Genomic DNA, 13,651 nt, shown 5'->3' on the forward strand with positions numbered 1-13,651 from the left:
AATTTGCCATATTGTAAGTTTATAGATAGTCTTATAGATAATATTACTTATATAATATTATGTAATTAACGTCTTAGCAAGTCATAAAAATGTTATACAGGTACTCGATTCGTTCTAGTATATGTATATACACTTGTTACTCATAAGCCTCCTTATAACCTCCTCCTCCCCCTCCTCTTTCTCATCCGTCAGCAGCGTTTGAACTCGGACCAAGTTCCTACGCCGGTCCTGTATGGCGGCGAACGTCTTTAGTCTCGGACAGCCTGACCATGGACGTGAAGCTGATCAGCGACGATATCAGATAGTTGCGTTACACGCCACCGTTATCAGCAAGCTATATCAAGCGATATCAAGCGATATCTCAGGATCCTCCAAGAACGACGTGACGATCAGCATGATGCTGTTGACAGCGTTGGATGGGAACTGCTTGAAGTCAATGACGGTGGACAGCAGCAAGCCGACCGTGGCGCCACCACGCACAGCCATCCGTACTCGATGACGTTGTACGTGGTTACACGCAAAAGTACGCGAATATGACCGCGTTGAAGGCGGCCAAGGTGACCTAGCAGCTAGTTGGCGTTGACGGCCACGTGTGTCTACGTGAACGTGATTAATTTGTACGATATTATCACCAGGATCACGGACAGGCCGTGCACGATAGATATCTCGATGCACACCTAGTCGGCGAACAGCTCGATGAAGGATTCACTGAGTCAGTGTCATCGTTTAATTTTTTTTTCAAATTGCTACCGAAATTAAAGGAAGCAACTTTTTCTTCATCATAGTATAAATTCACGTATTTTATGGATGTAATCTGGCGCATGCGTACGGAATAAAAGGGTTTTATATATTTAACATTTTAATGAATTACAAAATTGGGGAAGTGTGAGTTGGAATAGATTTTGTCATGAATAACACAATACTGTGCATCTATAAATAATAAACGTAAATTTCCTGCATACGTATAATATTATTTATTTATTTATTTATTTTATTTATTTATTTATTTGTATAAACGCCAAACGGCTTTTTACATATTGCAATAACGATATAACATGAATTAACGTTAGTGATAAGAATAATATACATAAATGATAATTTCGTTATACACAAAATGCATGTTTATATGCACTATTGCACTCAGCCACTGGTCTCAACCTGGTCAACCGAACTGCCGGTGTCGTCGCCAGCCGGTCGTTCATCTGCGCGTAAAAGTGTGACCACTCGGGTATAGAGATGAACAGAGCTTTCGTCCACGTCGTCGAGATGGAGTTGTCTGGTCCACAGCAATTCCTCCGTAATCTGCGACGTCCAGTCAAGTATTACGCCCACGACCGTGTTATAAGGACAGCTATACCCTACGCACTGCAGTATAACGCGTCATACGCACATTGCTGTTAATAATAATTCTGATATTGTAATATAAAATATTATAATATTATATTAATAATATATACCACTTATAGTTTTTACCCCGACGACATATAAATTCACGAATGTTATAATAGTATGTATTATTTTTATTTATTCATAAATATGGCCATACAAGCCCAAAAAAAACGACGAGGTCAAAATATAAATTATTATAACAGGCTGATTTATGTAATATACATTATAAAAATAAACGGATACGTACAATGGTCAGAGTGAAAATTGGGTCATGGTTTGCGGTGCGCATATAAGTCGGATAATTTGGGAATTTTCAATATAGTTACTGCCGGAAAATTTTGGTATGGAACGGACGAGGCATAATATGTAAGCGGGTTAAGCGGGAAGGTACATTGAAAGATTAGGGCTAGAAGAGTTAATGAGTACATTTTTCCACTTTGGAGGTCGGTTAGAAATTCAAGATAAGTTGCGTGTCTGCAATCAGCAAGACTTGATAGATTGAGGACATTTTGTATATATAATATAATATATATTGTAAACTCTATATTATTCGCTTTGCGCTATCCGTGGGATTGTGTACAATATAATATGTATTTTTCAGTCACGAAACGTGTTCGTTTATACACCGGCCGGTGTCACTAGTTCCCGGATAGGTGAGTGGGAGATTGTCTCCAAGTCTTATATAAAAAAAAAATATGTTTTTGTAAAAAATAAATGTAAACGTTGTATATTATATTACATTATTATATATATTTTCATTATATATTATGAAGGTTTGAGTGAAAATACAAACGTATACTAAAAATGTGTTTAATTGTGTCTAATTATGAATTTTCTTTAACCACTATTTAATATTACATAGGTAATACAATTTTTTAATAATATAATAATATTTTAATACTCCCGATGCAGTGGATCATTTCGATTTAGTGTGAAACCTATACACTCTACAGTTCTAAAAAGGAACATTATCTCTTTCTACATTACACGCGTGTTTATCGTTTCTGTATTCGAATTATCGTTTATATAATTGCGTATTCTTTGGAAATACGAAAGGAATGGATATTATACAGTAGACATTATAAAACTAGTAGAAATGTAGAATTGTTGAATGTTTCAAAACAAATGAATGTATTCTGTTTTTATATTTCATACATTATATTATACAGGTAGGTTACAACCTAATAATGGGTAACCTACCTATTACTTTTTCATATACAACTGTCAAACATTAATAATTATCTATAATCATAACGTGAATAATACTACGAATACCTAATGAGAATTAAATAATTAAATATAAAAATTAATATTATCATTATCATTATTTTAGTAACTATAGTATTCACTATTCTGCCGTCATAAGCCACTAAGCAGTAGCCAGTAACTCCACTTTTGTCAAAATCGAGTTTTTGGTGTCTATCGATAGATATTTTAATCCTCTATCGATTCCCGAAATAAAATTTAAGGTTTTTCTCATTAAAAATAACGGCTATAGATATAGTATAGTATATAGTATCTATAGCCGTGTTAAAAATACATATAAATTGATTAGAAAATGAGATAATAGGCAAATATTACCACTATGTCCCAATACTGTTTTATTGTTTCCTGAAAACTACGTTTTTGGAGTTACTGCTTATAGTGGCTTATGACGGCAGTATTGATACTAGATGACACTTCTAAACCTTAATTAATACATTAGCATTCAAATTTTTAAGCACAGAATAGGCGTGTTACGGTCGGAATGCGAATTATTAAAGTGTGCTTAAATAGTTAAATAGTTGGATTTATATGAATTATAAGATAGAGAAAACTTATTAGAAAATATGAATTGAATTATATAATATTAAAATATATTTGCGTTGAAGTAATTACAAATTTTATGAACATTGTAAGTGTAACTAATCTCGTAAATCAGATAAAATCATTAGTAAAATATCGAAATCGACCCAACGAAATATTAAATTAAAAATATATTTATTTATTTATATGTAATGTTCTAATTTATGAACATAATAATATATTATTATACATTAAACGCATTCGGTGCTAGGTATAGGTGTAATAACTGTCATAGTATATAATGTAACACGTGACACTTGTCAGTAAAGGGATTATTGTAGTTCAGATTTAATATTATTTCATGTTGTATAGTCGTCAGTTCCCCTTTTTTCGCAAGTTCAAAGATAACTGATAAGAAATCCGTCCCGATAAGTGTTTGAGCCTGACCTACGCTTGCCACTCGGTATTCTACATTCGTCTAAGCCGGCGATCTGTCCTATACATTTTGAATTCAGTTACATATGCGTGCGACAATAATGTTCACAACAATTATTAATAAATAGTTAAAAAACCGGACAACGTTATTACCAGAAGACCGTTACGGTCGGAATAATTTTGTTCGACGGACTTGGACGAATATATCTGTAAACATATTTTTATTGTTCATCTTTTAAATTTTTCATTTTCGATTATATTAAATCTCAAAAAAAAAAAAAAAAAATAGAACACGACAAAATGATTAACAAAGGAGTCTTGAGACAATTTTTGGCCGCAACTGCAGGTAAGAAAAATCGAATTGCATCATCAGAAATAATTAAACGTTTATATGTAATTATACATTTATGCCTACCGTCGCACTGACCATTATTATTTATCAGGCTGCAACTTATGGACTCATTGGACGAGTCCAGTGTAATTTAGAATAGACGATAACATTTTACGCAGGTGGCTTTTAATAATACTATTTAAATTATTTAAACCATCACAGTCATAAAAGGAATATGGCGTTTTTTTAAACAGTTTTGTAGGTACATAAATATCTACTCAGAATCTACTTAAATATTTATTTTATACATTCAGTTGAATGCAGTGACGTGTATTGTAAATAAATTGGCGTTGCTCAAATAATTGCGACCTACCTCTCATTAATATCGTTTACCGACATATAAAATGTCCTATTTTTCTTCCATCAATACCCACCCACCCATATTTAAGGTGCTGCCTACTGATGTAAATTTTCATGAAAATTGTATTATTCATCATATTAATTTCTTATCAAATAAATCTTTTGATATTATATAGTTGTAGTATATTTAACCTTCATAATAATATTTTAAAATATGTACTTTAATTACCATTTACCTATTTTAATATAATGTTGGTATTATTCTAATGAACATAATATAGTAAATTAAAAATACAAATCATTAAATATATATAATATATATACGATATACCTATATCAATATATAATATTTAACTCAGTAATAAATGTGCATTTTTATCTTTTATTAAAAATTTTGTATTTTTACTTCAGTATAAATTATTAGTGTATAATCATTTTCTTACAATTATTGATTTTTCAATTTTTTTTCGTTTGACTCTGACGTTATATATGTTACAATGTAAATAAAAATGAAACATTAATTTTATAAAATATTTAAATATACAGTCAACTCGCGATATAATGAATTTCAAGGGACCGAGAAAAAAATTCGTTATATCGAAAGTTCGTTACATCGAAATTATATTATACCGCGATGTTTTCAAGGGACCGGTAGTTTTATTCGTTATATCAAGATTTTCGTTATATCGATATTCGTTATATCGCGAGTTGACTGTATTTAAACTTAAAAATTAATTAATTTAAGAAAAGTACAAAAAAAAAACAAATTTTCAAAGAAAGTTAAACATTTTCAGAAATGTTCAATGAAAAAAAAAATTCTCAATAGAAAATTTTCAAGTTTACATCTCTAGTGCTGTCTGAGCAACACTAGTACCCTATGTTACACGCCACTGGTTGAGTACATGTAACCATGTACCTATAGGTTCACATCATGTAGCTGTTATTTTCACCGCAATATGCAATTTTTTTGCTTGCTCAATGGGACATTTATTAAATAAAGAGATTTTCATCATAATATGTAGCTATAAATAATTTATTATCAACTATCAAGAACTAGGTAGTTCGACTATATTTGATTTAATTGATTAAAAAATAAATATCTTTACCGGATGTCGAATTGACAAAATAATAATTGGTTTTAAAGTGGCACCTGAAGTACCTATCTTGCAACGGTCCTTATCACAAACATATGTTTACCTTGTTAGGTTACACTTGACAATTTTAACACTTAAACTCGGTTTAATCAATTTAAGAAGATGTAATATATTTTGACTTTTGGTATTCAATTTTGTCTCGATTAAATTCTTAATTATAACAATAACTACACTTCTTAATCGATTGTTTGATATTTTATTATACTAATATTTAAAAATAACTTCGATATCGTAGGCACTTAAAATAATTACGAAATTCAAAACTGCCTCATTTTAAATTTATTATCAGTTATCTATAATATATTATATTTAATTATAAGTTTACATATTGAACCTAGAGACTTGAAATTTGTCGGGCTATATAATAGTATTGCTCTTTTTTTAAGTGAATACATCATAATATATATATATATATATATAAATATATAATATATATTATATAATTATAACTTATTTACTTGTGAATATTTAAATCCCAAAGCGAAGCACTACCTCTATTCAAAATAAACAATGCATATGATTTATCTATGCACCTACTTAATCATAGGACTAGAACTGGTGGGTTTGTTAATAAATCTGTTGTAATTGTATCTCTTACAATATTAATCGTTATTAATCCCGTGGCGTATCTTTTGATTTAGTTTCTATGCACAACTATAGGTATTTATCAAACATAGGTGGACATATCGACTCTCCGACTATTTATATTAGTCATTATCAATATATTATAATAATAAAATATTATGTGTTTTGACGCAATATCTAATTATATTAATTATCATAAGTAGGTAGGTACGTAATAAGTATTATAGTTTTATGGTAAATGAGAAATGTTAATACTTCAAAATTAGATGCATGTTTTTTGTCTTATATTTGTAGCATTTTTTTTAATCTTAAGATGCCTTAGACAGAAAGATAAAAATAACAAATGTATACATGTATTAAGAGCAGGTACCTATTGTAATTTATAGTAATAACCTCAAGATAAGAGAATAATGATGACATCAACTTTATGTAAAAAGTCTAAAGTCTAGTAAAGTACCTATTAACTAAATAAATCAATTGGCGATTTTTATAGTTAACCTATGTTTACAAATAATTACAAAATACATTGTATAGTATTCAACCAAACCATGAGATTTTATTAAAATTTCAAGGCAATAGTTAATTTAATATTTTATAATTGGCCGACTAATTATTAATTTTATTTAGAAAAGTACTGAATACTTAAACTATATACAATCTCAAACTTTTCTTGATTAGTACTTATACTACAGTACAATAAACTCATTTTGTATAATATAAATTAATATTTAGTATTAGTAACTAAATATAGTATTTTTGTTATCTTTATTATTAAGAGCAAATATTTAAAAAGCACTTATTATATACATACCTAATACACACTGCATAGATAAGTATATTAATCATAAACAAGTATTAAAAAAAATAATTTAAAACTATATTCGCATTTCGCATTATGATTAGAAATTATTGATCTAATTATTCACTATAATATTTGCACCACAGTGTCCTTATGACTTTAATAACGAAAAACTTATCCGAAAAATTCATATCAACAAAAAAAAAAACACTTGAAAGGCTAGCCCAAAATGAGAATTCTTTATTCCTTTATTCACTAGTTATGAATAATGAATCAACACGCCAAACAAAATCATCACTCTTACTATGTCTATAACCTCAATAATTCAGCAGTTGATTACCTATACACCCGTCCAGTATGGGCGCTATCCTCTTCTGGGTAGTAGGTACAAACATTTAAAAAATCAGAATTCCGTTCAAACGAATAAGTTTAAGAGATTGTTCTCTAAAGGTCCCGTATGACTCACCAGCGCTTAATATCGTCGAGCATAATATTATAATATAATATCAAAATTATCATTATAAATAACTATATTGTGTTACGTGTGCTGCAGGGTCACTGTCCATAATGAACGTGGGCATCATACTCGGCTGGACGTCACCGATCATGGAAGAACTGCTGGGACCAGACAGCCCGATCCCGATGACGGTGGACGAGACCTCGTGGTTCGTATCAGTCATCGACTGGGGCCTGATTTTGGGGTCGTTGCCGTTCGGTGTGCTGGCCGACCGGTGGGGCCGCAAGCCCAGCCTACAGATCATCGGACCAATGGCGCTAGCCACGTGGGTGGCCCTGCTGTACGTCGACACGTTTCAGGGGCTGTTGGCCGTGCGGTTCGCGCAGGGCCTGCTGGCGGCCGGCGCGTACACAGTGCTGCCGGTGTACGCGGGTGAGATCGCCGGGCCGAAGATCAGAGGCGCCCTGGGCACGATGTTCCAGATAATGATGTACGTGGGCATACTGTACGTGTACGCGGCCGGCATGTACCTAGACTACACGCGGCTCACGTACGCCGCGATGGCGGGCCCGGTGGTGTTCTGCGCACTGTTCGCTACCATACCCGAGTCCCCGCACTTTTACGTGATGAAGAACCGGCTGGCGGACGCCAAACGGGCGCTGGTCTGGCTGCGCGGCGACGACACCGGCAGTTCGGTGGACGATGAGATGGACGCCGTGGTCGAGTGCATATGCAAGGAAATGCGCAACGCGTCCTTCACCGAGCTGTTCACCGACTGGGTGAGCCTTAAAGCGCTCATCATCGTGCAGGGTCTGTCCGTGTTCCGGGTGATGGCCGGCGTCACCGCGCTCATATCGTATGCGTCCATCACGTTCGCCGAGATGCACGTGGCCGTCGACGCAAACAAGCTGTCGCTGGTGTTCGCCTGCTCGGTGCTGTTCTCGGCGCTGCCATCCACCGTGCTGGCTGACCGGGTGGGCCGTCGGCCACTTATGATTGTGTCGTGCGCTTCGTGCTTTGCGTTCGACACGGCCATATTTGCGTACTTTTACGTGGACAGGTGCACCACGTACGACGTTACCGATTACGGGTGGCTGTGCGTGTTGGCCGTCGGCGGTCTGTCCGTCGCGCACACGCTCGGCCTTGGCTCGCTGCTGTCCACCATCAACTGCGAGCTGTTCCCGTCCAACACCCGGTCCATAGCCAACGCGGTCAACACTATTACGCTGACCGTCGCGTCGTTCCTGGCCCTCAAGATTTACCCCGTGCTGGCCGACGACGGTGGCATGTACCGCAACTATCTGATATCGTCGGTGTTCAGCTTCACGTCCATAATCAGCTGCTTACTGTGGCTTCCCGAGACCAAGGGCAAGACGTTTGCAGCCATACAGGCCCAGCTCAGGAAGACGGACGATTTGGTCTGAACGAAGGCCCGCGCGATCGAGTTCAACCGCTGCTGGTGGAGGTGGATGTGGGTGCGTGGGGCGATGACCCGCAGTCGGTTCGTACGAGTACGGGTCGAGCGCACCCGCACAATATTCTTACAACTTTCCACTTGCATCGAGTGCGTAGAACGTTATACACACATATTTTATAAATATTAGTCACGGCGGGACGATAGGAGAAGGCTCGTTCTGCGTTTATATTTTTTGCAACGGCCGTGACGGGTGCATTCGCCCGAAAATAATGCATTCGTCGTTTGTTAGAAATATCGTTTATTTGTCATTAAAACCTAATGAGTAAGAGGGATTTTTTTATTGAAGCACTGAGTTTATTGATTTTGGCATAAACTGAGTATTCTAGTTTTCAAAAAAACTCAACGTACATTGTAAACTATTATTTTTCTTTAATATACTACCTATATATTATCATTGTTTATAGTTGCTGATATTTTACACGTGTATACTGTATATTTTTTAAATAGCGATAAGAGAATTATGTAAATATACCTATACGGAGACTAATAATAATTGTAAATAATACGATGTGTATCAATCGATTTTTCTTTTTTTTAATTATTGAATGTACAATTATTTATACACATCCAAGTAAATAGCCTTTTTGTACTATAATTTGAAGTAAAAACTTTTTACACAAGTCATTTTTTCTTTACTAATTGGGATCCTCAAAACAGTTATTGAGTACCCCACAAATTACAAGTGTTTGTGTATGTAATCCATATAATCGTAATTTTATTGTCTTTATCATAACTTGATATAATTACTTAAAATTTGCTATCTATACATTTTTTGCTGAGAGTTATTATTATTTTTTCCTCGAATAAGAGTATACTAGCTGTAATTATGTTTTATTCGAGTAGAAAATTACTATTCTGATAAAAGTGAGATTATTTTTTTTTTTCAAAAACAAAGTACACTGTAATGTTGTCTGCTGATTAGTGATTACTGATAAAAAAAGGTTAATGACCAAATCATTAGTTATTACTTATTGTTAAGGTTAAATAAACGGTTACATATTATTACTGTTTTATATACTGGGTGGCGTTTGAACTTAAAATTCTTATTTTCACAGTTAACTATTGTATTGACAACACTTATTTTTTTTTACAAACTATTTGTCAGCATTTATTCCTGGAGTATTTTGGGAAGATTTTCCTTGTTTTCTCTATATTTTTCAATAACATACTCCGAAGTAAAATATTAGCCATGAATATGTTTACGTGAACCCTAAAATCTATTGTTTTAAACATTTCAAGCGTATAGATAAGATGGGTATACCTGCAAATAATCAATATTGTACATACATGGCGGAAATTTATCTAATTTTCTCTCACTTCTCGGCTTATCTAAGTTGTCAATGCTTAAACATAATAAACGAATAGTGAATACGTGCTATTCAATATTTGTATACAACATCTTCCAGAATACCTGAATACGACATTGAAACTATGGCGTGAAAAAAAACTACAAACGATATTTGAATTCTTTCACAGATTGAATACCTACAACAATATACTATACCGTCTTTAAATACTAAACACTTTATTAGATTATTAATATATAAAACAAAATTACCGTTGATTAAAAAATAAGTGTCTTCGTATAAAATAAAATAATAAAATCACGTTATCGCAGTACCTACTTACACCTACATTATATAATTATAAGCATCAATATATTAAAACATTTCATCTGAAGATTATTCCTTCTTGAGAGTATATGTAATATACTAGTACCTACTATATTAGCACTTTCGTGTATATATAAGTATATAGCACTAATTAATTTTTTATCATTTTAAAAATACCATATAATAATTAAAATTAAACTGTTCAACAAATTAATTGTGAAATACAGTTATTTATAAAGTTACACTTTACACCTGAATACCTGATAAATACAATTATTTTTCAAATATTAGCTTAACTTGTGTTACGTTAGTATATTACATTATATTTTCTAAATATACCTTGGTATCGGCTATATGTAACTATCGACTAATAATTATTTATTATATTCCGACATTTAAATACACAAACTATAAACAAATAATAAATGGTAAACGGTCACTTTGTACAGTCCTATACAGTCTATTGTTTAAAATGCTTAACGCGGACACTTTGTACGGTTAGGTAAAAATATATATTACACAACGCATTATTGTAGTTTCTACTATTTTATACATTTTTATTTGTTATTATTTATACACAATTATACACAATATGTAACAGCAGGCACAATAAGCGTATGATGAGCTATGTGAAAAGAAAACATAAACAATTTCAATGAAGAAGGCACCCATCGATGACACTTTCCTATTTTATTTTCTATTATATACCTACAAAGAGTATATTATAATATTGGAAATATAAATTATACTTCAGTAATAAATATATATAATGTTAAACTTAAACATTTGCAAATTATGTTTCAGTTAGAAATTAATAAACGTTTAGTTGTATAGCTATAAAATTAGAAATTTTGATTCCCGACAAGTTTTTCTATCTTTATCAAAAAATAAATAGGTAGGTACAATAAACATTATACGCGGGAAGCAAAACAATATTTTTTAGAAAATGATTTAATTTGTATTGAACTGTTTCTATAGATGGTACATTAAATTTATATTATCTTAATCAAAAAGTAACTAAAAGTTTAGAACTACCAACTCTAATTAACCTATATTAACAATGCGTTTATAAACATGAAAGTGCATGAGTAGATAATCAAATATTAAATATTAAGTTGTTTATTATTATGGCACCATGTTATTCTATAATAGTAAAACAAATAAATCAAAATAATTTTAAGATATCTACAGCAAACGATTTTTACCCCACGTTTCTTGGAATAAATTATTAATTTGTACTTTTTAGTTTTATATGTAATGTATAAATACCTGTAAAATCAATAAATGTTTCTGAAACAGTGGAATTTTTTTTAAGAACTCCGATTTCTCTTTCGGATAAATGTGTATAAAATAAGGCAGTAAATGATCCGTTTTAAATGTTTCGGGAATTAAATCTTCAGAATTCTTCATTTGAGTTAGTCCTGATTTGCTTAATACAGTTAATACGTTCTCTGTGCTTCAAGTAAAAATAAATAAGTGTTATAATACAATAATATGTACCTAATTTAAAATTTAACATAATATATATAATATATTATTGTAGTCACCTGGTCAGGAATGTGTTTATCCAACAACTAATAACAGTTTCCGAAGACTTTTTGAATCGTTCATTACGCAAATGTCTTGGCAACATATCAGACAATGATAGCGCACAATGTTTTATTCGAAATTTCGAAAAAGATGCGGCCAATTGAATTTGTATCTCCTTTAGAATGTCAGCTATTTCAATCAATTGCAATTTATTGAAACTCAATATCTCCTTTTCATCTAATTTTCTTGGTTTAAATTTATTCCGGTAATAATCAAATGACATCAACCATACAAGAAGTGTCATCTTGGAGTACTTATGAAAATTAAAATATATCAATAAGTGTGGTAAAGTTCTAAATAGAAACAAACAATCTTACGTTTGGGTAGATGTTTTCAAAATCAATATTGTTTAAAATTTCGTTGATAATGGTTCTATCTAAAAAAAAGAATAAGACCTAATAATTGTACCATACTTAAGAATTAAGATAATTCGAAATTTTTTATAATTCTAAAAAATCAAAAGTTACATTCAAAGAGCATAAGGGGCTGTTTCTTTATTTTGTAGTGGGGACAAAGATATTGATTTGCCCCCTTTTTTAAGTTCTCTTTTATATTAGAACACATTTAAATAGCTATATAACTTTTTTATAAGCATAATGCTCGAATATTACTGCTAGCTTAAATTTATTCTCCTGGGCGAGTTTCGTGTGATCCATATTTAGTCGTTTATACTGTATAAGTATACAGATAAAGTTATACAAATTATAATATAAATAATACTAAGTAACTATATTGTCTATTAGTATATTTTCCATAATTTTACAATTCCACAAAACTTCAAGGACTGAAGGGCTGCTATATAATATATTAATACATTTATTATTGGTTAATTATTTGAGGAGACGATGTGACATCACGTTATTCATCAGTCATCTCCCACACTACATTTTTAGTTACAATAGGTAAAAAATATTATTTTATTTTTCAAAACCGTACGACTATTAGGTATACTGATAACAATAATATGCATAAGAGTTCAAGTTTGCAAAAATATACCATATAATAATATAATATTATTATAGGTATCTATATGCACAAAATAACTACTACTATAAAACATACGAATGCATTAAATCCACATCCCTGATTATAATGGCTTCAAGTAGGTTAATCCTATGATGTTTTTTATCTATAAATTCATTTATTATTTAATTCTAATAAATAAAAACGTTGATAGTATAAATTTAACTATTTTTACAATTTCATTTTTTTTTTAAATTTTATTGAAAAAGTGGCATTCAGCCTTCCCACTCAAGCAAATTGTACACCAACAAAGTTCCCGCAGGTATGAATTACATATAAGTGTAATAACAATAAGACCTTTAATAAATTAAACCCAGTTTATAATTATGTACACAATTTTATAGCCCAGTAATGTTTATTTGTAATATTAATTATTTTTTTATTCGTTTATTTTGAAAAACAGATATATTTTATAAATAACTTATGATAAAAATATCTATTAATCACATCGATATATGACAGAAATCATAGACCAAAAATGTATATAGCTGTAACCTTACATCTAAATACTTCAAATATTATGTCATACACTCTCCTCATCTGATTGTCAGACGCAAATTGTATACCCTGTTTCTTAGGGTTTTTTGCACTTAGAACTTTAGCCGCAAGCACCACCTCACGGTTTGTCCAGAGCTCAGTATTTCGGTCGAACT

The 13,651-nt window shown here is 31.8% G+C and overlaps 3 protein-coding genes across 3 annotated transcripts in view; 2 read left to right on the forward strand and 1 right to left on the reverse strand.

Moving 5' to 3' along the window:
* The window catches only part of LOC100576008 (tail-anchored protein insertion receptor WRB), a 48,719-nt gene that overhangs the window by 8,264 nt on the left and 26,804 nt on the right, over positions 1–13,651 (forward strand). The gene's annotated exons all lie outside the window — the stretch shown is intronic.
* On the forward strand, positions 3,610–9,540 carry LOC100163428 (facilitated trehalose transporter Tret1). The gene is made up of 2 exons (XM_001943530.5): positions 3,610–3,955; positions 7,392–9,540. Exons 1-2 carry the CDS (start codon positions 3,910–3,912, stop codon positions 8,717–8,719), a joined length of 1,374 nt encoding a protein of 457 aa, XP_001943565.2. The 5' UTR covers positions 3,610–3,909; the 3' UTR covers positions 8,720–9,540.
* LOC103309904 lies at positions 11,511–12,638 on the reverse strand. Its single transcript, XM_029486164.1, has 3 exons — positions 11,933–12,638; positions 11,655–11,841; positions 11,511–11,528 (listed from the first exon to the last, which is right to left on the reverse strand). Exons 1-3 carry the CDS (start codon positions 12,217–12,219, stop codon positions 11,511–11,513), a joined length of 492 nt encoding a protein of 163 aa, XP_029342024.1. The 5' UTR covers positions 12,220–12,638.

This window comes from Acyrthosiphon pisum, chromosome A1 (genome assembly GCF_005508785.2).
Source record: "Acyrthosiphon pisum isolate AL4f chromosome A1, pea_aphid_22Mar2018_4r6ur, whole genome shotgun sequence".
Lineage (NCBI taxonomy): Eukaryota > Metazoa > Arthropoda > Insecta > Hemiptera > Aphididae > Acyrthosiphon > Acyrthosiphon pisum.